This window comes from Cottoperca gobio, chromosome 24 (assembly GCF_900634415.1).
Source record: "Cottoperca gobio chromosome 24, fCotGob3.1, whole genome shotgun sequence".
Lineage (NCBI taxonomy): Eukaryota > Metazoa > Chordata > Actinopteri > Perciformes > Bovichtidae > Cottoperca > Cottoperca gobio.
The window spans coordinates 8,483,402-8,508,603 of record NC_041378.1 but is presented as its reverse complement, the minus strand read 5'-3'; the positions used below and the strand labels follow the sequence as shown (position 1 = coordinate 8,508,603).

The 25,202-nt window shown below is 41.4% G+C and overlaps 1 protein-coding gene across 2 annotated transcripts in view; it reads right to left on the bottom strand.

Annotated features, from left to right (window-relative positions):
• Positions 1-25,202, bottom strand: part of usta (uronyl 2-sulfotransferase a) — a 50,347-nt gene that overhangs the window by 24,514 nt on the left and 631 nt on the right. Inside the window, exon 2 of one of the 2 annotated variants that reach the window (XM_029425693.1) lies at positions 3,773-3,889. The exons of the other annotated variant lie outside the window; for it this stretch is intronic. Coding sequence (XP_029281553.1) covers positions 3,773-3,889 — 117 coding nt within the window. The remainder of the gene's footprint in view (positions 1-3,772; positions 3,890-25,202) is intronic. 2 annotated transcript variants of the gene reach the window in all.

Sequence of the window (25,202 nt, the reverse complement as noted above, 5' to 3'; positions counted from 1 at the left end):
GTGTTGCCAGGGTCCAAGAGATCTGCCCTGAGGCCTTCAGAATCAACAGTGCGGGCGCCTGTAGCTTAAAGTGAACGGAGACAAAACTGTGGCGTTAACCAATCAGATTTCGAGTTGGGGACACCGGGGCCAGCTAGCAGGCGTACGATAACGTCAGCACGTGCACGTCTTTTGATTGGATACGCACTATTGAGAGGCAGAGCTATGCAGAGCTAGCAAACCTTGAACGAGAAGTTGTTTTTTTTCAACCCACGATGGCTGAAGGAGGAGAAGAGATCGATTTGGGGAAAAGGGTTTGTCCGCCACTTTCAAATCACTAACTATGAGCGGTACCCCCGGCTCACAGCCTCCGAGAGGCTCTGCACATTGTACTGCTGGGAATGCCTGCTATTTACAACTAAAAGTTTCGTAAATATTAATATAACTCTGTTGTTAGGGTGATGCAACGCCCGGTTATACTGCGTTTCTGTCTAAATGTATAGTTTCTAGAGCCATGGCGTCATAATGATGGTATTAAGAGGAGGAATAATTCAGGTAGGACTGTGTAGGACATCACTGAAGGCCTAGGTGTGAAATACACGGCCGGCCACTGGTTAGACAAGACATCTCTACAAATCAGCACAACAAAGTACAAAGCTAAAACTGTACAAGCTAAAATATTAAGCAAAGTAATTTATATGACAGAACAAAATGTGAAACTGATTATTGCCATGAATGTTATTTTCTGCATAAAAAGAAAATCCAACAGGATGTAATTATTGTGACTGTGGCGAGGGAACCCGTTGCTCAAACTACATTTTGTCCCCACGTATTTTAGGACTACAAACTAAGATTCTGCCCACACCATCACAAGCCACCATCAAACATCTACTGTGTATCCTTAATACTGTATGTGTACACCAACTATAATCCCTGTATTTATATAAGTGGAAGCATCCAATTAAACTTTAACACCCAACACAAAAAACAAAAAATAAATACAAGGCAAGCCGCTGGCCCTGTCCAGGAACTTGTTAAAGCAAATTACCACCTACATCAATTTGTCACCTCATTAGCTGAGTTGTTTTTTTTCTCCAGTGAAAAAAGGAGTCATGTGTTTGTTGTTAATTCAGAGAGTCAACTTACGACAACCTGTACGGCTGAATCAGTCTCACCCGCACTAGCTATGCTCATGGCTCTGGCACAGGAAGATGACATTGTTAATCCCTCCTACAAAACTCCAATTAGCTTGGTTGTTTGAATTAACGACGTAGATGTGGAAAACAAGTTAGAGGTCTGGAACCAGGCTGAGAATAAGTGAATGCAGAAAGAAATGTGATGTTGGAAAAGGTGTACATTTGGTGTTTTTGAGCAGAATACTGTCACAGGATACATATTCTTTGGCATGGTGAAAACATAGCTTTGGTGTATAAGAAATGTATTTTGGCAATATTGAAAAAGGTTGGTATTATATTCTGACATTTCAAACTACGGTGTGTGGAGATCTCTACATTTGAACGGGAATAACCCATCAAGCTTTGACCGAATCATCCCAGAACAATTCCTTCAGGTCTGGCCTGCTTCAGGAATGCTACAGTCATTTTGGGAATTTCAACAAAACATGTATTTAGAGTGTAGACCATTTCATTTGCTTCGTGAAATTGGCGACCTAGCTAAGTAGAGCTTAGGAAAGAACACATCTCAGAATAGGCCGAGGTGGGAGCGGAAAACCACACAGGAATGGCTGTGGAGAATACGGCCAAAAGGAGAAGGCACAGTGTTGAAGTTAAGGGGATGGAAGGTTACAGAGCTGCTGCTCTGGAATGTTCTACAAGTATGTAAAACCAGATCACAGGTTCCACAGACTGTGAAGACTAAACTCTCTCATCCTTAACCACATCCTGCTGTAGTTTCTGTATCTACGGCAGAGGAGAATGAGAGGATGGAAGGTGAGTGCTTGCTTCAACTCCCTACACTGACCTAGAAATATAGAGCGTCAATTTTAAATTAAACACAAACAGAGTGGAGAGACAGATAGATATTTTATGACAGTCAGCGCTGCGGTTGAAAAATTACATAACTTCTGCCTGATCCAGCTGTGTGAAACACACCCAGTTAAACTAGACACATGTCTACAGTCCTTACTAAACATTTGTGCCATAATAGAGAGCATGTGCAAACAAAGTCAGTGTGTATGGTTTACATACAAGCTTTTCTGTGTGTGTTTGTCTGTGAAATGTGTGTGTGTGTGTGTGTGGTCACCCAACCCTTTGATTTGGAGTGAGGGAGTGGCCCTCCATTAAGACTTGTAGCGCGACCCATCTACCTAATTACAGAAGGGAGTTAAGCTGAGGGTCAGGGTCTCCACCCACTACGCCCTGATCCACATCACCCCTCGGTCACTCGAGAATCAACAATGGTCAGACAGCTTTGTGATATAAATAGAAAGGCTTTGCCGTTGCCATGTTATTGCAGGTGCCCAAAAAACCCAAACCTGGTAGGGAGACTAATTTGTGGACTCATTGCTCCCCTAAAATTTTGGTTACTGGAATGGAGTAGGAGGAAACACATGCATAGAAATGTGCAGGGGTTGGAAGATTTCAGGATGACTGTCAGTATGTCATTTGCGGACACCAGTGGTTGCCACCGTGTATACTGTGCGACAGGGACGTACCGCTGAACTGATGACACCAGCAAAGCAGTGTTGACTCTGGCGGCTGTGCTGCCCAGAAGCCATAAATAAAAGACTCAAAAATAGAAAAGCTATCATTTCTAATGTTAGAAAAGAGGAAATAAGAGAGACTTGTATAATATATGAGAAAATCATCCCGTATTGTATATGTTTTAAAAGAAGTTAACAACTTAAGTTGACAAAGATGCCATACGACACCCCATAGTGTTCCTAGCAGACACACTTTGAAGTAATGAATACATTTGAATCAAACCTTGCATGTTTTTCTAGCTAACGTTTGATCAGTTCTGTATTTAGCCACCATTGCATTTCTAACATTATGTTAAGGATAACGCACTTTAAAACTGTCACTCTCAAACTTCCATCAGTAGATTTCACACTTGAGAAAGTCAATTATTCTAGTCATTTGATGTCTCTAAGTTTGAAGAGGCAGTTGATGAGGCTGATTGATGCTCAGCAAAGTGAATAAAATCAGTAACCACATGAGGAGTAGTGGAGCATCACCTGGTTAAAACCCCAAGGCCATGGTGCTGCAGGATTCCTGAATTTAAAGTTGAAGGGGAAAAGAGGATTTCATAGACAGCACAGCGCAAGGACCGCTCTCCAGGATTTTTAACAGGGTGTTTTTGCAGTATCATCTGTTTCATTTAGGTCTCAGGGCCGCTGTGATTTCGCCTTTTTCTCTGCACAAAAACAGGTACGAATCTTGACCTCGTGAGACCCCACTCAATCTGGCAGGCTGTCACACAGTCTATGAGCACTGACTGCTTCTGAAAATCAAGCTTTGAAACGAAGAAATGAGCCATGAAGTAGAAAATTGGGCAAACAGTTGAAACCCTATTAGATGTCTGACACCACACAGCCAAAGGAGAAGTAATCACTCATCAACTAGTTAGGCAGTGATGCATATGGTCTGTCTTCATGAAATCATGTGGGTGATCATGTCTATATTGCCATAATAGGGAAAAAGATACGTAATAATCTGAAAATACTGTTAATCACAGGATGTGGTTCTGTCACACTGCATGCTCTTTCAGCTAATTCTGGAAGAGTCACTTCCCCTTCAGAGAGCACCGGAGTGCTTGTGCTGTTTGTACGTACCTTGTCTCGGCTTGTGGGCTTGTGGGCCCGACACCAGCTGTCTTGCCAGGCTGTCCTTATGGATAAAGAGCCTGCCGGTGGCCATTTTGACTGACCAGTGCTTTTTCCCACACACATCTACAAAAAAAGTTAAATGGAGGTGACCTTTAAAGTCTTACTTTTAAGATTGATAAAGAAAATTGAATAGAAAACAAAAAACAACAATATTCACTGGGACAGGGGGGGGGACTTCACATGCAAAAATGTAAGTTGATGTTTTACCAAGTAGCTAAAAAAGTGCTGAGGAACGCTAAGTAGGTATATTTCTGTGTGTGTATATGACGTTACCTCAGCATGGTAGTGTGTTGAACGACCAGCACATGGTGTGTTTTGAAAATATGTTTTGACTCAAAGTTTTTAAAAAATACATGTAATTTCTGAATATTATAATATAAGATAAATAAATAGTGGTAGACCATCGTACAACAACAGCAGCAGCATCAGCAGCAGTCACACTTCAGCAGCCAACCCATTTAAACAAACCACAACTGGGCAACTGCTCGGCCTCTGTTGCTTTGCACCAGCTCTCAACTCACAAAACACACGGCAGATGTGGAAATGCATCACGCATAAATGGCTTGGCCCCAATCACCACTGGCGCGCCGTGCACAACTGGAACGGTCATGAAAACTCATGATTTTAGAGAATAATGTGAGTAGTTTGTTGTCAGATGTTATGCAATCAGCACCAGCAAGATGTTCTCTCTCCATAAATAATATATAGTATATCTATACACCTAATATCAAGTCTTTTTATGAAGAAGAAATGGCCGTCCAATTTGACTAACATACAGTACAATCATCTTACTCAACACTATAACTGTGAAATTGGAGTTTTACATGCATTGGTACAGTGTATATCATGCCAATTACAGAAGAATTTGATTTTAGCGTATGAATTAAAGATAGATTAAAATACCTAACATTAAAAACATAATTATTTTGTTGTTTATACATATGTTTTTTTTTTTTTACAATATCTTATTTGGGAGCTTTTACTGTAATAGTCTTTAAATTGACCAGCACATTGTCTCGGCTGCAGCCAGGACAGAAGGCCCCGCCTGAGAGAAAGAAGCCAGAAACACACCCTGCTTCAATAGTTTGTTTACGATACAGCTCCCTTGGTCCTGAGCCTCAACCGAGCTAAATCCGTTTTTTTTTTTAAAGAATCTATCCTCTTTTTTTTGGCAACACCAGCTTGTTTATCCCTTTATCCCTGTTCTTCATCGTCTACACGCAACCTACTGCTGACCGACAAAATGACATTCCTGTGAGATATACTATCTGATATGAACCAAAAAAAAAAAAAACTCCTGCATTTATTGAATCTAATTGACTATTAACAATTAGCAGAAAAAAGGATGGAGGATTACAATATGTTATTACAACTCCTTTCATCACGACAATGACGACTGAAAACAGCCGGTTCCGGGAACTGCGAACAATCTACACCCGTGTTTTAAGATTCAGTGGTGACGCTGTTGAGTCACAAATGTGGCATGCTATAGATAAATATGGAAAAACACAAAAAGCTTGGTGCACACTCATACCTACCAGCTACTCAATCACCACCAAACCAGATATTTTCAGACTGTTGGTGAACCAAATCTCAACATGTATTTTGTGTTTTTTTGCTGGCCTGTCATGATGTTAGTCATCAAGGGTCCTTATTCTGCCTCCACTGTGAACACACTAAAAAGCAGCCATTATGAACACTAAGTGAGCAACTCCTGCTGTTACACACTTTTCATATGATTTATATGTTTAACTGTTCCACACAAATGCAATAAATTAAGCTTTTTCTCCCACTGTGTGATATTTCACGCTGAGCGTCAGTTATGTGCTTGCTTAAGGTTTCATGCTTGGATGTGCATGTAGCCACTGAGAAAGCCTGGGATCTGGAAGTCCTCCTGCATTGCGCTCTATCACAGTTGCACAGAGCAGTACGCTTTAACCCCACAGCCAAGGACACACACATGAAACACATAGTTGTTACAACAGTCACATCTGTGAGGAGTCTGGTTGAGTGCACAATTTACTGAAGGAACAGTTTGACATTTCGAGAAATACTGCTTTCTTGTTGAGAGTTAAGAAAAGTTAACATTGATACCACTCTCACGTCTGCACGCTGGGACAGTTAGCTTAGCATACAGACTGGAAACAGGGGGTAAATAACCTGGCTCTGTCCAAACGTTTTTGTTTTTTTAAATCAGCCAACCTCTGAAGGTCATTTATTAGATTTAGAGGTGCAGGTAGGTGGACTAACTGTTCCCACTCGGTTTCCTGTCTTTATCATAAGCTAAGCTCATTTGAAATAGTTATCTCCTCTGTCTTCTTGTGGTTTCTTATACATGTCCGCAGAACAGACGTTCGCGCACACATGTAGAAGATCAGTGGTGTGCAATCACCTGTGGGACCCCTTATGGGAGTGTGGACAAAGAGGACAGATGCAAAATGGGGGCAACGGAGGGAAGAGGGAAGACACAAAGTACCATATGAAGGAGAGATCTGAAAGAGCCAGTAAATTACTACAGAGAACCAGAATTCCTCTGGGTTGGTCATGTGATAGAAGATTCAGGAAAAGCAGCTGCTGTAGTCTGCAGCATAGCGAGGAAATGAAAAGAAATGAAAAGAAAGAAAGTTAGGGCGGAGGGACAGAGAGGGGAAGAGTGAGGGACAGCGAGAGGGAAACAGGAACAAATTGTTATCAAATCAGTTTTTGAGACCTCTGCGGAGGTCAGCAGGAGAAGATGAATTGCTGGCAGCTAGAGCTTACTCCATGGCCTGAAATGCCTTCAACAGAGAAAAAGCATAATGATTCCACCAGAATCTTTCACACAAGCAGACGTAGATGCAGCGCTGTAAATACAGTACATGCACTGGCACACACGCAAGGACTGAAATAAATACAGTATGTATTCTAGTTCACCATTAAATAGATGATCCTCTTTCTAATAGATCTACAGTATGACGGTAATGAAAATTAGGAGCTCACACAAAAACACAACATGATGATTATTGGCTGTTATTATTAAGCAGTGTACTGCCTATGAAGAGTGATGGGGTTTTATTGCTTCCTGACTGGAAGTGCTGGCCCAGAGGCTCAACCAGCTGTAGGAAAGACCCTTGTATTATTGATGATGACAGGAGATGCATGCATTCCGATGTATATTGTTATAAGCTACGACAAGACCGTAATCATACCAACGTGCTCGTCCATGTGTGTACGTGTCGACCATGTGCGAGTGAGACGTTCACAAGCAGGAGAGCTATTTATTTTTGATGAGTCACGTCTCAAATCTAACATCTAATCTCTGTCCGACTCTGCGGCAGCGGTCCTTATCAGACAGGCTTACCAGCGAGCACGGCAGGGGCGGATGGTGTCGCAGCTTCGCCCTGCAGAACAAACAGACTGCACAGAGAGAGCCTGTGTGGTGCTAAGTTTCACACTGGAGTGAGGGACAGAAGAAAAGGTGGAGGAGGCACCTGAAGAGGAAAAATAAAGATTTGTGAGAGATAAAGGGCCCGACTACTGTACAAACCAGCGACGCTCGGTGAAATGATGGAATGGAATGAGAGCCTTACAGTCCAAAGAAAGCTGGGCAGTTGTAATAGCTTTCTGAGTAGCCTTGTCAAAACTAAGACTATGTCATAAAATATTTCCATAGCGGGGAAAAAAGTGAGAGCTCCACACAATGTGCGACTGTGGTCCACTGAAGCGCGATACTTTTCTCATGGGCCCCAACAATAGACCTTTATAGGACTGTTACACTGTTCTATTTGACACAGGGAGGTGTGATTTCAGCACAGAGATGATGAATTCCAGATAAACGGTATATTAACGCAACACATAAAGGTCAGCCGCAATCACTAACAATTAACAAGACATATGAGCGAGCCAACGGATTCTTTTCGTGTTCATTTCTATCATAGTCCATCTGATGTTGATAAAGAATATCACAATGGTTCAAAAATGTTGAAATCCCACAGTAGCTTTCACAAATTCATCATAAAATGTTTTAAATCATGTTTTTCTTTTACTAAGAAAAGTAATGCTTCAATATGCTCCTCCGCAAAATAAGAAAAGAACCAATACACTGATGTGCTCGGGTATATACAAATATACATCTGAATGCCACAGCCTATATAACATAAAACATCATCATCATCATCTGGGAAACCATTCCCAAAAGTCCTATTCACTGTGGAAACAGTAAATACAAGTTGGTCAAATAAAGTATATGCAGCCTATATAACCGCAGAATAAGATGTGCAACAGTGCATAAACTGGAGGGGAAAAAACTTAAAACAAAGTAGGAAAGCTGCTTCTACAATAAACCCCAAACACAATAGTAGAAATGGAAGTTTCATAAATACCACATTCACCATAAACTGGCAGAAGCAGTCAGTACAATCATTCAGTGGCCCGTAGAGCTCAACGCACTGCAAATACACAAAGACACAAGCGCTGTGTTGTGTCGATAAAATTGTTTCCAAGGGACACTAAAAAGTGATGCACACGACTGGGACATGCAACGCTTGTTGTAGCCGTTTGTGGAATATGAAATTGTTGTCTTATTTTAACATTGTGAGAGCATGATTCAGATATTACTGCAGCTTCTGTTGTGCTGTGAGCTTCTCTATTTGCAGCGCTTTTTCTAAATGCTGCGCATGTGTATTCCAATTGATGTTTTCGTGTGTCGTAAAGTTGGTGAAGAGTCATAAATGTTTCTACTCACTGCTGACAGGAAATCAGACTGGGAGCAAGGCCAACACTACTCAAAGCTACATCGTGCCCGAATGCCAGGGAGTTTTCCACAAATGTTCAATAGCTGATTTATTTAAATGAGATAAATGCTTTACTTCATTCCCCCAAATACATCATCATTATAATCATATTTGAGTAATACCAAATTACCACTTTGGAAGAAATAAACTCTCCCTCTCCACCTGTCTTCGACTCTTCCCATAATACTAGTTCAGGCTTTGTGTGTGTGTTTCTGAAATCATTTACAATGCGCACTCAGAAAAGCATTTAAAATATCTGTATGTGAATGTACACTTGGTACTTTGCATGTATCCGATGTGTGTGCTTTCACATGTATAACCAGAATCCTGGAAACCCCAAACCTCTGACTAATTACACAGCGGCTGGTGGCAGAGACCTAGCCTCCGTGCCTGCATCATCTGTTACATAAATACGCTTTTGACGGAAACTGCTGTCAGCCTCCATCTTGGTCTGCAGCGCTGGTCAGTGCCAGGTAAAACCGCTACTGGACCGGGACGCTGCCACTCCCTGGCTTTGTGCTTAGTTCTTTTTAGGATATGTGTGCATATGTGTGTGATACGTGAAGGACAAGAAGATTTATGTAAGAGTAAGGTGTGTACATGTGTGTGTGTGTGTGTGTGTGTGTGTGTGTGTGTGAGGGGAAAAAAACAAGAACAGAAAAGGAAGAGAAGTGCATATGTGCATGTGAGAAAATGAAGAAGTGTGTGTGTGTGTGTGTGTGTGTGTGTGTGTGTGTGTGTTAGTGTGCAAGGACATTGGACAGTGCCGTTACCAGAAGCCACAGGATGTGCGTCTACAGCAGACCACCTTGTACCCCATGACATCACCACAGTGCTTCCTGAAACTTCCTAACACGTTTTTTTCCCTTACCCTCATCAGGTGCCAAATAAAGTGCATTTGCCATGTGTCGAGCACATGTTCATGACGGTGAACTACCCTAGTGAAGAAAGAAGAGAACTTTGACACACTTTTTGAATAGCAGTTGATGCACCATGTTTCATGATTGCATAATAATAAAACATGTGTATTATGTACAATACAAACTATCCTGACTGAACTGATTTTTTAATATGGAATTAAACATTTTTTATTTAACTGAAGTGAACAAACTCAACAGAGCAATGTTTCAAAAGTTTGGTGATAATGCAGTGACAGGCGTTTGGCACTTCACTGGGCCACAGTGGCCAGAGAGCGAAGAGCAACAACTGAGCAATAAACAACAGATGGTAGCTCTCACTTTCAAGAACAACAAAGTATTTATAGATGAAGCCTTTGAAACAAGCTGCATACTGCTGTAACAATCAGGGCATTTTAAAATCAATACAAAAATCCTCCTGAATCACATTTAACAGCACAATCTGAAAGTGAATCATCGCCTGCACCGTTGACCACTGAAACAAAAAGAATCACATCAAAATACATAAAACTACAAGATAAGTGGGAACGGATCAGAACCAGATGCAATGTAAGAGTTGAAGTGTCTTGATTGATGAAGTACTGGTAGTATAAAATTAGCACTTTGATTCACGCCCAGGGTGCATAACATCTGTGAAAACCTTGGACACATAAAAGCAGCCACCTACTTGAGCGAGTTATGTAGGTGTTTGACACAAATGATACAATAAGGCAACAAGCATACGCATCATCTTAGTCTTCCTACATAAACAGAAGTTCAGTTAACTAATTCATACTGACTGCGTGATGTAACAGCGAAGAGAAGCATAAACTATGACCCAGCTTGAGAAACAGAGGAAGTTGTATCCACACTATCTCCGTCACCCAAGTGTTGAAATGTCTTTAATAAGGTGAGGCTTGAATTGTCTGGAGCTCACTAGTGTAAATGTACAGATGAGATAGTCATCTTTGCTCAATTGCTGATTAAAGAAGATTAAAACAGAGCCCTGCAAAATGCCTTAAGTAATTGCACATGCTGGACTACCTGATTGTTTAGTAAACAAAGTACTTCTTCTTCACTGACACTCTGAGTCTCTCCCAAAGTTAGGGTCAGGACCGAAAATGGGTTAGAAAGACAGAAAGACAGAAAACAAAAAGCTAACTTTTGGACCTTTGGGGCTTCTAATTACTCAATGTCCCATCATCTCCTACAGTACCTCCACACAGATGTCACCACCAGCACCTTTCAATAACCACTCTATAATTAGTGTAGGATGACAAATATCATTGCTGGTTATTATAAAGAGTCTATTCAATGATGGCACTAGCAAGCAAATACTTCTATCTGATATGTTTGTTTTAACATAACAAATGCACAGTGAGCTTTTCTGAGTCCACATTTTCCGAATTCTTCCTTTGCCCACTCGTGCTCTTTTTTTTGGTCTGGTACCAAAACCTAATCCACAAGCTCTAAAGTAGAAGCAATAAAGAAATATACACCTATTAGCAACTTCATTTTCTTCATAAAGTGAGTACTCTACTACCAGCAGAGCACCGCTTTATTTCTTCTCTGTTTCTGTTATTAGGGTCAGAGGGAGGGTTGAAGGTGCTAAATCTCCCTCTGCTGTGTTAAGGCAGGGTTACATAGTATATCACATCTTGCTTTAGAGGCAGCACACTGAAACCCTGTGCTGCACTCTCCCAGCAGGCACCCTACTGAGCTCTCCCTCACCGTCACACACACATATAGTTACTGTACACATGCAACGCAAGGCAGAGGCAAACAAACACAGCATCCGCACGCCAACACTGTTGATTCATGCTAATACGGGGTCTGGTAGAGCTCCGCGGTGTTAAGGTGAGGGAAACTCTCTCACCCCTTGACCGGCCTCTCGGAAACGTGGGCACAGCTTCAAATTCAGGCCAAACACTAGCTCAAAGAGAGAGCTGCGGCGAGATATAACTAGCTTTCATTCATAAACACCGTCCGATGGTGAGATCATTGTCATTTGAGGGCGGTATGATCCTTTACTCATCGCGTTCGTGCAGTCTGCTTTTGAAAGGCGAGCTTTCATTCATGGACTGGCATGCATTCATTTACTTTTCACACCTTTTTATGCAAATAAGGTGTGAAAAATGAACATTGTGCCGAATACTGAGATGATATGGGAGAATTAAATGTCATCGTCTGACTATTCCGCATCCACACCTAATTTTAAACATATTGGTTTACTAAGAGCTGGATCCAAGTTACATTTGAAACCTCAATATGTGTGTCATTGACATTCGAGAGACGTCAGCACCAAACCACACAACAGCCCTGCTCATACATTTGTCCGACTGTATTTGTGGTCACTCATGATCATTTTTTTTGTCCAAATACTGTTGGTCACAGTTCACAAACTTAAGACAGTCTGCACTAGCCTATAATCAATGTGTCATGTTGCTTTTAGCTCTGTCTATAAATACACAAGCAGGAATCCGTCCCACTCATTAAGACTCTGGTCTGGGAGATGACATTGTCAGAGCGATTAAAGAAAAGGAAGAGATAAGGACAATGAGGGAGAGAAGAGATAAAGGGAGACAAAAAGCAAAGGACATCTGGTTAATAAGGAAACAACGCGGAGGACGACGGTCTGCTCCTCCACCTGTTTCCCTAAAAAGCTTTTGGTAATTAAAAGCACAGACGTCAAGCAGAACACATGAACTCCTTGAAAGCTTGGTTTTAGCGTTGTGGTTTTCCGTCTCAGTGGGGCAATGCAGAGTTTTGTGGGAAGAATAACCAGCATGGGCCCAGTTTCTGCTGGTCCTTCAACATCTTTATTTAGACCACTGGGATCCTTTGCTCTTATAAATAGACAGGCAACTTGTACACCACAGTCTATATTAACATGTGTTCGTGAGCGATCTGCGCCTCTGCATTAATGAATAAGGGTATTGATGCACATGGTCGGAGGTTTACTACTACTTCACATCAAAGAGTACATTTACTCATTTAAAGGTTCAGTTGGTAACTTTTATAAAAATACCTTTTTGCCATATTTGTTCAAACGGTCACTATATTCGTTCATGACAGCATAAAACATATAATCTCTGGAAGAAAAAAATGGTTCCTTTGCCTCCTCCTAGTGCTCCAATCATTGATTGTTCAGTAATGAATATTGCTCTTAGTTTTCCAAACGTGTGTATTTATGACACACATCACTAAAGAGAACAGTCTTCTCTTTTTAATCCACTACATTTAGTTATTATACTTTGCAGATTCTAAACATTAATCATTGTCTATACTATGATACATTGTTATACAGTAGAATAAAAGACAGAACAGCGTTTAAAGCAGTTCAAAAAGTATCTCCATATTTTTCTTGATAATAGCCGATAATAGTTATGCTTTAATTTTCAGGTCATTTACTTGTAATGGAGTGTTTTTGGTCTTATTGCTACTCGTTCCGTAAGGATCTGAATCCCTGCTGTAACCATTGGGTATCGGTAACCAAGCTTGTTTTTTGTTTTGTAAAGCAAATATAACTTTTTTTAAATTAACAATGGCATTTCCTTTGTTTAACTACACCAACAGGAAACACCAGGCATATAAATCCAACAAAGTACATCAAAACACTAGAAATAAACAAAATGTGTTGTTTTTTTCCGGAATGTTTTGTATGTTTACTATTCACTTTAAGTGCGCTCCGTCTGTGAGTGCAGTCTCAAGCTAAGCGTGGCCTTGAAGATCGAGGACTCTCTTTAATTTAGCAATGTGGGCTAGGCTACGCTAGCTGGTGGTCAGCGGTTCGCTTTAGGCTTCAGAAACAACTCGTTAGAACAGAGCGGCTAATTATAGTCAAGCCGACACTAAGCTACATGCTCGAGTCGCGGCGCTCAAAAACCTGTTAAGAAACATACGAGAACGAGTTGTTGGGGCCGAAGACACTTGCATGAGGAAGAAAGACGATGATGGCTTCCAATTTGTGGTAAGCTGCCCTAAAGTGACCAAGTTTTTTGTTTTTGGAGAGACCATGGAGAACATTTCAAATAAAGACACTGGCTGAAATGAACAATAATATTTGCTGATAATCCCCAAAGGTTGTGATCTTGTATCTGTTCTTTTACTGTATGTTGAGAAGGTATTCAACTATGTGTTCTCTAAAGCAAAATTCACAAAAAGACATAAAAAAAACCTCAGACTAGTGAAACAGCAGCCATTTGCAGCAACAGATTATAAAAATATGTCAAGTATGTCTTGGCATCATCATTTACGGCACGTTTTAATGGACTGCAATTAGCACACATGGTTTTTATATCAAAATGAGTTGTCCAAGCATTTATATATAAATATAAGAATGTGCACTCTTGGATTCACTGATGTTGGGATGCATGCTTACACATTCTCTTTCACAGATAAAAGACGCGTAAACAATAAACACATGCACATGAATGGGCACGCGAATGGGTGGAGGAAGACACAGGGGAGCTCCGAGAGACAGTGGTTTTGAAATCCTGCGGTTGAGTATGTAATGGAACTGCATGTAGTGATTAGAGACACAAACGTTCCAGCTGGCAATACCACACAGCCAATGGCATGGTTCTGTGTTAGTGTGTGTGTGTGTGTGTGTGTGTGTGTGTGTGTGTGTGTGTGTGTGTGTGTGTGTGTGTGTGTGTGTGTGTGTGTGCGTGTGTGTGTTTGGGTCTTATACGTCCACTGCAATGAGTAGGACAACATAGAGGTTACATTTTGCTCTCCAGGAAAGAATATTTTTTTGGAAGTATTTTGCAGACTTACAGAAGAGGAAACATGAGGAGGAGAGAAGAAGAAGAAGAAGACAGTGCGGTGAGAGAAGAGATACAAGCCAGGAAGAGAGTGTAGATGGAGACAGTGGCAAAGGAGCAGATAGGAATGAAAAAAAAAGGGGAGGGAGACAGATAGAAAGAAGGAAACAGGGAGGCTGGGTAAACTGTGGAAGAGAGCGTGGCAAATCTTGGGGTGAGAATTTGTGGTCAAGAATTAAAACAGCTTTCGGCAGGGGGATGGAAGGATTTACAGGACAGGCAGGTCCAACTGGCACAAAGTCAGCGCAGTCCAAGCCAGACTGGTGCAGCAGGAAGGTGCTGGTGGGCCAAGAAGCAGGCAACTTTCTCCAGGCCAGTGGAAACACTACACAACCAGGATCTGGGCCAGTGAACCGGGCCAGACAACTGATGGCTTTTCAAGGGGCGTACACTGTGTGTTTAAGAATCAGACCCAAACTATAAAGTTACCCCCTTTAACTTCAAGTTGGGTTTATCTGAGGTCATCACATGACCTTTGAACTCTTGTTAAAGTCTGAGGAGATACTAGTTTACTGTGGAGGGTTTACATTCCTGAAGCTCTGTGCTTGGTCACAAAGTAACTAAGGTGGAACGTTTACATTTCAATCCGTCACTCTTTCTTTCAAACACAAACTAAAACACTAGTCGAATGCAACCCATCACTCTCCAACTATGTAATTAACACCACCAACCACGCCCGCTGACTCCTCTGCTGAACCAATCCCCTCCCGAGAATAAGGGCTCAACCTCAGTTTTGACTGGACGGGAAAAAGAACAACTTCTTGGAAGCTGGGTGTTTGTGTGTCTTTGGATAAAGGCTTTGTTAGCTTTGGACTGTGTTGCTTTCACTGAAGATTTCCCTTCTAAACATCTGGAAAATGTGGCTTCTCCAACAGACCAGAACATTTGTACACGGTTGAGGTTGCAGCTTAGACCTGCAGCACCGTAGTACAGTATGTCTCGGCTGCGGCTTTCGCAGACGAAGGATCTGTTGTTTGGAGAGCAAACACGAAGAAAAGGAGATCTGGATATTGAAGAGTTCATAAGTGTGACAGGTGATGGAAGGATGTGGATTTTAGCACTAACCCTCACTTTCTTTTGTGCGGGTAAGATGTGGCGTCAGTTGCATTTTGCACTTCACGTGAGAGACGGCTGTCGAGGGAAAAGTGTGTAAGCGTAGAAAAAGAGGGCCGCTAAGAGAGAAGTGTGGGAGACTAAGGTGGGTTTCAGAGGAGGAGAACACATTTTGAGACAGAGGTGTGAGATTTGGCCCGAAGTGAGGTTTGCTTTCCACGCGGGACGACCACATTCCATCTGAACATTTCAAAAATGCTTTTCAGATCCGTCCTTTTCAGGAGTCCACCCCCATTCCTTCTGCCATCAATGCATTAATCTGTCCTAGCCCAGACAAGAAGCTCTAGAGCTCTAGAGCAATGAAATATCTTTATTCTCTAAGGATAGTTACTGTAGCATTCCTCCAGTTGCAAGCACAAACAGGAAGAGTCACTTATGATAGTAGTATTAAAATATATTTTATAATGTGGAGTTTAGTGCAACATGCCATAGGGATTCAAAAAAGAATAGCCTCCGTCTTACATGTAGTTACAGAGAAGGAAAAAGTGTGAAAACTGACATTTACTTATATGACATTTGACTATAAAGGCTCTTTAAAACTGACTTTATGTGTCACATTGGCAGCACAGTATACACTTTTAACAGCTTCACATCCAAAGCCTGTCAGTGTTAACAGTTTTGCTCTCTGGTGTCAGTAAAATGATAAAAATAACTATAAATCAGCTGCATCTCCCCCCTAAAGGCTGTCAACGCATTTGGTGATCATTTTAAAGTGGCTGTGTCACTGACAGTGAGGCTGAAGTAGACAGGTACTACTTCAGGCTGACTTTCTGAGTGACCAGCAGAAATAAAGACCTGTTGGAAAAGGCTTTGTTTGTGTTGGTGGGAGGGGTTTTGTAGCTCTCCTCTTTATTTAGCTTGGCCTTCAGATATGTGGAGAGGCTCTGTAAAAACTGTCTTTCTCCAAACAAAAATAAATGCATTCTTTCTGGCTCGTGTGAAATAACTGAAGCTGGAGTTTAAGACCAGCTCTTAGACTAAACACAGGAACAATGTTGCAGTAAAATGAAATAATAATGGAATGTATAGTCATTTCTTGCAGCAGTAGCGTATTATAAATGAAACAATTCAATCCTTCTTGCAAGCTGAGTCTTCGAGTCTAATGGTCTTCCCTTAATCTGAGTACTGTTTCATCTGAGAGCAATTTAGGATCTTTTCGAGGCATCTTACTGTGTGTGCATATGAATGTACTTCTACACAAATAAGTGGAAGCCAAATCATATACATTTACGTGGTCTTTCAGATTTTATGTTCAAGGCTTTTGGAGCAAACAGGCCTGTGCAGAGCAGATGAAAGATCCCCATAATCATAAAGGCTGAGTGCTGTAGAAAAGGATAATCTGTAATTAGGTATCGTTTTAGTTCTGATGTCTTTGAAAAAACCCACACCTGACATTGCCTTTAGGCCTCAGTCCTGGTGTCTGGCTAAACAATATTTAGAAAGTGTGCAACCTGTTGACTAGAACTGAGAAGAAGAGCTAGCATTAAGTGAACTAAGACAGCAGAATAAATGTCAGATGGCGCATTTAGCTTATTCACGGAATACATCCAAAATAAGACGTTATTTTTGCAGTTATTTCGAACTATGCTTCTGGCCACTTGAAGAATGTAAGTCCAATATCCACTCTACTTTTAAGCCTCGTTTTTTTGTCTCCACCAACTCCTGAGGGAATATCTGACTCTTTAGCTGCACTGTGTTCCCCATCTACTACACGTGTCTGCATACAAGGCTAATGAGAGCCATGAGAGTCAACCCAAATGGTAACATTGCGGTCTAGAAAACTATAACGGTGAGTTGTAAGAAGCTAAACGCTCAGCTAGAACTGAGTTGAGCTGCAGTCAGCTGATGCTGTATGAACATAGTCATGTGATCCATTGTTATTGTAAAATAATATTCATTACTAGTAGCTTTAAAGAGTTAGAATGTACTCTGATATATTAATTACATTTTTCAAATAGCCTCAGTTTGTAACAAACTGGTTTCTTCAATCTACTCAGCTGAACCCAAAAAGGGAATGGGCTATAAAAAACTTTAAAGTGCAAGGCAATACATTTCCCCAAACCAGCATATGGTGGTTTTAACAACATGGGTTGGGCATTGCTGCTCTATCTGCCCTACTGTATATTTAAAGCTGCTATTTTAAACCACTATATATTTTTTTCATTGCCATGAAATGAGGCTAGCAGAGCTGTGGTAAACTTACTCTGAACAAAGATAGGCAGAGTTCCTTGAACAAGGTATGTCGCTGACCACCGGGCAGTATGTTTCTTTTTAACGAGTCCCATAACAGCCAATTACTTGGCTTTAGGCTGTGTGTTTGCCACCCTGGACTGAAGAAGTCAGACTCCAGTTGTTTGATCAAATTGCAAAATAATTGCTTGACTTTAGTCACCACACAGACCTGCTGTTTGGTGACAAGTGTATATGTGGCCAGTGGAACGGAAACAAGAGCTCAACATGTTGGGTGTTCAGTGGCAATAAACCGAGGAATGTGGAGTGCTTCAAACACTCGCCAGAGTAAACAAAGAAACTTTCCAAATAGGCTAACAACACCAGGGCACAGAGATATGAGGCAGGGTAAAGCTGTTCCAAATATCTACAGCGCTCACAAAGCAGACTGCAATTATTCTGTTTCCAATTGGTACATGAAAGGACCTGGATTCAGATTAGAAGTTTTGTTCCTTCTGGACGAGTAGGGCAAAGCTGATTAAAGCGGGGCATTCGGTTAACATGTTGTAAGCGGACACCTAATTTTCTCGCAAGACCTCTATTTATCCTGGCACTGATCTTTTAAAGTATGGGATATACATAGTCGCCTTCTTACAAGCATCAGCCAGGGTACCACCCAGTGGCTCTGGGCCCCGAGCCACCCACCCGTTCGCGCACCGTCACAGAAGCTAACATAAAAGTCACCACAACCAGTCATCATCGGTGTCTTGGCAACCCCCTTCAAAACAGCAAAAACGTCCTTAAAACAACCCCCTTCTGAGCCGATGTATAATGTGTTCTTGACTTTATCAAGCACAAAAGGCTGAAATTAATAGACTGAAGCTAAGAGCTGTGTGGAACATCATAACTCACTTTTACATAAAGTCGGGCTATAAAAGCTTTAAAGGAATTCATTTTAGGAATACACCTACTCACTTTTGTTGGCAAAAGTTGAGAAGATTGATATCACGCTCACGTCTTTGCATTAAAAGGAAAATGACGACATTTTGGGCACAATAGTCATTCCCTCTCGGGAGAGTTTGATTAATTAAAAGGCCGATACCATGTCACTATCGGGTCAGGTAAATATAAGGCTACAGCCAGCAGATGGTTAACTTTAACCTTAGCTTAGCACAAAGACTGGAAACAGGTCAGATGGTAACAAAATCTACTTACCAGCACTTCTAAAGCTCACTTATTAACAGGTTGTATCTTGTTTGTTCGATCTGAACACAAGAATGAAAAGTAAAAGTTACAATTTACTGTATATGTAGGTTTATGTGCAAAATGTAGCCTAGCTTAGCATAAAGAACATCTATCATGTCTCACTCCAAAGTTAAAACAGACTCCTACAAGCACCTCTTAAGCTCAAATATGAACACAATAAACCTCGGTTTTGATGAAAAAGGGAAGAAGGTTCATACAATTGAAGATACAAATAGATTCATGTTGTCAGTCTGACTGTCAAGCTTATCTTGCGTTTCTTTCAAGGGTAAAAAAACTGAAAAGAAACTGGAAAATAACAGAACCGGTGAACAGAAATGTTATTTAAAAGTATATTTTTGTGTATTGAAACTGAACACATCCCAACTTTGTAGAACAAGAATATCTATGGGCACTATTAATGTCTTAATTAAAGCTATTCGTTGTTCTCATTTGTCAAAAGCACAGCACACCGGTCTAGTTACAAACCATTGGCCACAAATGTATCTAAGATTTCTCTTGGGTTATAATTATTATTCCTAAACAAGCTTTGAACAGCAGTCTCAGTCTAACAACATTGGCATATTGGTAATCTTTGTCTCCATCTGCTCTCTTTTTGTGTGGTGAAAACAAATACACTAATGGAGGATAATTACCCTTGGTTGTTTTAGCATTTTTCACGTCTCTCTGGAGAGAGCAATAGCAGCCTGTCAGGCAGAGGGATGCTAATTGGTGATGCTAATTGCTTCTATTATGTAATAACAGTGTTAACATGAAGCTATTTTTCAAATGATTTCCTATTGTTTCATACAAAAGTAAAATAAGGAATGCAAAAGATCATCATTTATTATCATTTACTAAGAAAAAATATAATATGCTAATCCATTCACCGCATGCAGAACCAAGTGCTTATAATAATATTCCTAAAATATAAATCAAATGTTCTGCTTTTGTTTTGTTTCAAATCCTTGAATTAAAATCTTTCTGTTTTTCCATTCATGTAAAAACTATTATACCTTTATTGACCCCTTAACTCAATTAACAAGCTGGCATGCACCTTAGAACGCAGGTAAATAAACAGAGCGTAGCTAGCCTCTGCTCAGCGGGGAGGGCTGCTTGTTTTACCAACCCAGAGGGAATAACAGGCCGTCTGATTGTTTTGGCATTTAGGCTGGAAGTGACGCCAGCTAGGAGTTGTTTTGGGGTCTGTCGGAGGCAATGCTTAGTTTTCCTCGACACTTCCATGAGGACTAACATACTGTAGGAGGAGGGAATATATATAGGAAGTAGGCCAAGTTGTCCTGCCTTCAACTCCTAATGAGCCGTGTCAGCTGGAGGTGTTGGGTGGATGCAAAATATTATTCTATCTCCACCCTCTAAATGTGAGATTATCTTGGAGCAGCAATTTAGTATTAAATATAAATCCATGTTTGTGCTTCGGTTTGTCACCTCTGCTCAAACATTGCACATATAATAACAACAATTCAAATGACTAAGGGAATAGACACATGACCAACGTCACCCCAGAGTCTGACTGGTACACACCTGGCAACCCTGTTAGTCATTTTAAAATCTAGAGTGACAGCTTGACCGGCACCTGCCTGATTTCCATTTTTATTTGGTAAATAGCCTGAACTCTATCACTTTGATCCAAGAGTCTGTGCACTGAAATTGTCAGTTTGAAGAACAAAATATGACGGGACGAAATAAAGACCTCGTTTTTAATATCCTCTAACAGGAAGCGGGCGAGCTGGTGTGAATAGAGTGGCGGGTTTGCTCCAAAAATCACACTTACATGTTGGGCTAGCTCAACAAAGCTCTTTTGCATTTTGTGTAGTTTGTGTGTCAGTTTCCTCATAGTAGCGCGCCCGTCTGCGTGCACATGCACGAGATACGTACGTACGGTATGTGACTTAATATGCCTTTTTTTTTTAGCACATTTAAGCAAATGAGGGCAGCAGGTCAGACTTGAGGTTAGTGGAACAGATTTGTGACTTAAAAGTCTCGTAATCATAAAGAGGAGAAGTACGTATTAACTTTCCCAGTGTGATATTATAGATGTTTATATTCTAAACAGGGTTCAAAGTGACATATTTCAGAACTTTGGGATTTTGATGAGAATCTAAAAAATATAGTTGTGTGTATTCAAGCTTGTCAGCACATTTGTATTAATGGTCCAACCGGCCGTTTTGAAGACTTTGAAGTCAAAGATGTCAGTCTCTATCAAATCAGCACTTGTAATTAGCAACGTGTCGCACTCACTGTGTGTTTGCATTGTCTGTATGTCTGTCAGAGGTCAGGTACAACATGAGTGAAGCGTACTTGTGTTTGTATTGTCCACATCAAGCTCACAGCACACAACCTTTCACTTTCCCCCCCCTTCTGTATCACTCCCCTCTCTATCTTCTCACATGTGAAGTTTATTTAGTAGCACTACTTCTACCAAGTGGTCACTCACCAGCCAAACTAAACTTTATTTGAATTCACTTAAACAGTTTGTTTTCATCCACTTCCTGGCCAGCGTTGCTGTTAATTCGACAGACACGGTAGGGAGGAGAGATATCCTGAAGCTTCTTCTGTGTCCACACATACCTGTCTAATCCCAAACACCGCCCTGCAGTCTACAACTCCAACACTTTGCTGGCCAGTTTCTGGCAAGTTGAATTCATGTGTGCGAGTGTATTAAGGTCACAGAGTTTGTTCAGAGTTTATGATTTATGGAACGGAGATAGGGAAATGTATCAACACACAAACACAGAGAAAGACCTGTGTACCAGACTCCTTAAAACCCCATTAGATTTGTTCACATGGAAGGTTTCAGCACACCATATCCTGGCTAATCCTGAAAGATTCATCTCAATAACTGGGAGATTTAAGAGAGCAGAGAAAGATCCTCCTCTCTGTTTTGCTCTCTCGGCTCCAAGGAGCTACAAGAGGATGGCGTGCAATATCGAAGAGCAAGAGAAAGTAATTTTCCCATCAGTTTATTCACATTCCTTGAAATCATGACAATACTGTGAGTCAACTAGTATTTGAAATGTCACTGCAGAGATATATGATGTGTGTGAATAGAGACAAACACAGGCTCTATGGCTTCAATCTCTGGCAGGGTCCAGTCTTTGCTAAATCCTATTTTCTCTCATATTTTGGTTACATGTTACATTTGAACCAGAACTGGAGTCTGTTGATTCTATGGAAAGAGTCCAAAACTGAGTACTAATCACTTCATTCAGTCATTTAGCTCTACACCGCTGTTTCCCTGAGCTGTGAGCAGTCAGGGTGGCCTACAGTGGTACAACGAGCTGTCCACCTTTCTAAAAAAAAAAGTCAGTCAGAGACCTTTCAGACACATGTAGAGACACACAACTTTGCGAGACAGACACATCACTCAAATGGAGGCTTTTTTTGCTAAAGTAGCTGGATTGGTCGAGGTAATCGTGAGAGAGATTAAGAAAGTGCAAGAGAGACTCCATGACAGGCAGTCGACCCAGGTCTGAAGGTCTGCACGTTTTAGTTGCTGCAGCTATACGTTGAGTGACACACTCAAACACCAACCTCCCCGCTGGCCCACACAAAACAGGGTCTGTTCCCTTTGCAGTGCTTCTGACAGAAACACACACACGCCTAACGCACACACTCGCATAAAATCCCGCTCACACCCACATTAACATACCCCACCAGGAATCCTCACCTTCATCTTGGCAGCCAAAAGTAACACAAGTAAACAAATCAGCTAATCACTGGATGCTTATAAGAGGCTGCTGGCCTGCCCATCACACACACACATGCAGTGTACAATATACATTGCAGGATTATTAATGCTGAATATCCTCTCTATTTTCTCATTCATTCCAGTTGGTGGGGTAGAGTTTGACTTCAGTTGCTGCCTCACCAAGTGTTCCAGTCATCGATCTATGACTCCGAGACAGAAAAAGTATATTAAAAACTGAGAGGGACACAGAGTGTCTGTAATTCACGGGGTGAGGGTGACAGAGAGAAACTGTGGAACATTAAGTTCTTTGTCAAAATAGTTTTCCTCAAAATCAGACCATTTTGACACCAAATCATAAGAATATTCTGCACAGCTAGTTCTCCACATTTCCTCCTTTCTGCCACTTTTCTTGATTCTCTCCTTTTTAAGTGCTCAAAGCCACACCTGAAGCCCACTAATCTATGCGTTTCCCTCTTTCCCGTCTCCCACCTAACAGCCGACCTTTTCAGAATCCACCACAAAAAGCTTTTTTCCCTCAAAATGTATTACTTCATTAGTGACATCCGATTTATCGTACACTTTAGTGTCAAATCTTTCAGCTTGCAGCCATCCGATTCTGGAACAAAGCAATTTCTCCTTGCCCCGGCATCTTAATGAGCAGAGACGATTACTCATCCAGACCCCGGCGGAGGTGCTACAGTGTGTTTGTGTCACTGTTACATAAGTAACACCCCCCTCCTGAGGTCAATTGAGTATAGAGGAGTCAGTGTGTTTGACAAGGCTCAGGCCTTCAGGGTCTCTGTGCAGAGCTGCAGTGAAGAGCACGTCATGCAGGTGGGCCCACTCATTCATCTTCCGATAGAGGGATTCCTTACCCTCATGGTTCACACGTGTTCGAGCGCTGGTGGATTATGACGGTGCAAATGATATATTGTCATAGTCTCTGTCTGTTTGCTGGTGCTTGCGTGTTTGTCTGTGCTGATAGTACACACTTCTGCTTCATCCTGTTTGCTAGGGTGTGTGTGTGTGTGTGTGTGTGTGTGTGTGTGTGTGTGTGTGTGTGTGGTGTGTGTTGTATGTGTGTGTGTGTGTGTGTGTGCGGGTTGTAGAGCACTCTCAGAAGCAGAGTGCCCTGAGTGAGGAGGTGAGTGTAGAAGACATTACAGCTGTCCGACTGTGCACACATTACAGTAGCTTTGTGCAATTCCACTAAAACAAAATTGTACTTGCATTGACTGCTGCAGTTTCTAAATCACATTTAGTGCTGCTGAAATTCATGAGAGTGATGATGATACAGTGTGTATGTGTGTGTGTGTGTGTGTGTGTGTGTGTGTGTGTAAGAGTATGTTCAGGCAATCGAGCTGCATTTTAGAGGAAAGTATACACTCTCCAAATAAAGCTTTAAAACTGGCTTTCAATTTGGTCTGCACAATAAAAAGTGTTTTCATAGGCTGCAAATACTACATGTAGAAAATGTCTGTGTTTATGTTTTGCAACACTGGACCAAATCAAAACGATTTTTTGACAGCTGCAGTGCGCAAGCGTGTGTGTGTGTGTATGCATGTGTCGCGTGTGTGTGTGTGTGTCGGGTGTGTGTGTGTGTGTGTGTGTCTACAGGAAACCAATCTGACCCACGGGATTAGTGGCTGACTTGGTGAGTGACTCTTATTCTGTTCCAGATGTTTATCACGTCATAAAGTCCCAAGCCCTCTGTGAGAAATAGGTAGGAACACAACCTCCTTTCAACACACACACACACACACACACACACACACACACACACACACACACACACACACACACACACACACACACTTCCCAGCTGCAGCCCGAGTTAGAGCAGTGACAGACATGTTGATAAGAAATCAACTTGTACTCTGTGTAGAGTATCAGCTGGGTTGAAATCACTGGAGCACAAACTTCTTCTTTTAATCTGATCTATTCAGATGTAGATATTTCTCATAGGCTTTATCCACTTTCTTCTTGTTATCACCCGGTGTAGCATAATGACAGTAATAGCGATGCCAAGTCACATCTAAGGAAAAACAGGTTGGCAACCTCTATCTTAGAACAAACAGCTCCACATTCCCTTCACTGTATCATTTATAGAAGCATTAATCCTGAAACATAGCACGCTTGGCTGTCTCAAAACACCAGCATACATTTCGTCTTTAAGAACACTATTGCGCTTGTTCCACCGGTGCCAGTCGTGCGTAATGAGCGTCGTGTGGCTGGAGCGCTCCAGCTGGCTGTACAAGCAGAGGTGTCAGTCATCATCCACATACAGTATGAATCTTTACAGTTGCCGAGTTCTTGTTACCATAATAGATCCCAATCTCGCACTGACAAGTCAAAACTGATATTCAAATGTTGCAAAGGGGAGCACATTCCTCAGGTTTGGATGTGGATTGTTTTGGATTTTAAACTTGGGTCGGAGAACCTTCTAAGATCGGAGGAATGTTTTATCAGAGATAGTTGTGCACATTCAAATGCCAGCATCCACTCTCTTACTAAAATGTGTCATGTTCAAATAGAGCCACTTTTGTGGTTTAAATATTATGAATGATTAGAGGATATTGAGATAACTCCTCTGAGGTGAATGGGGTCGAGGAGACGCCGTGGACTCCGGTTGCATTCATAAAAGAG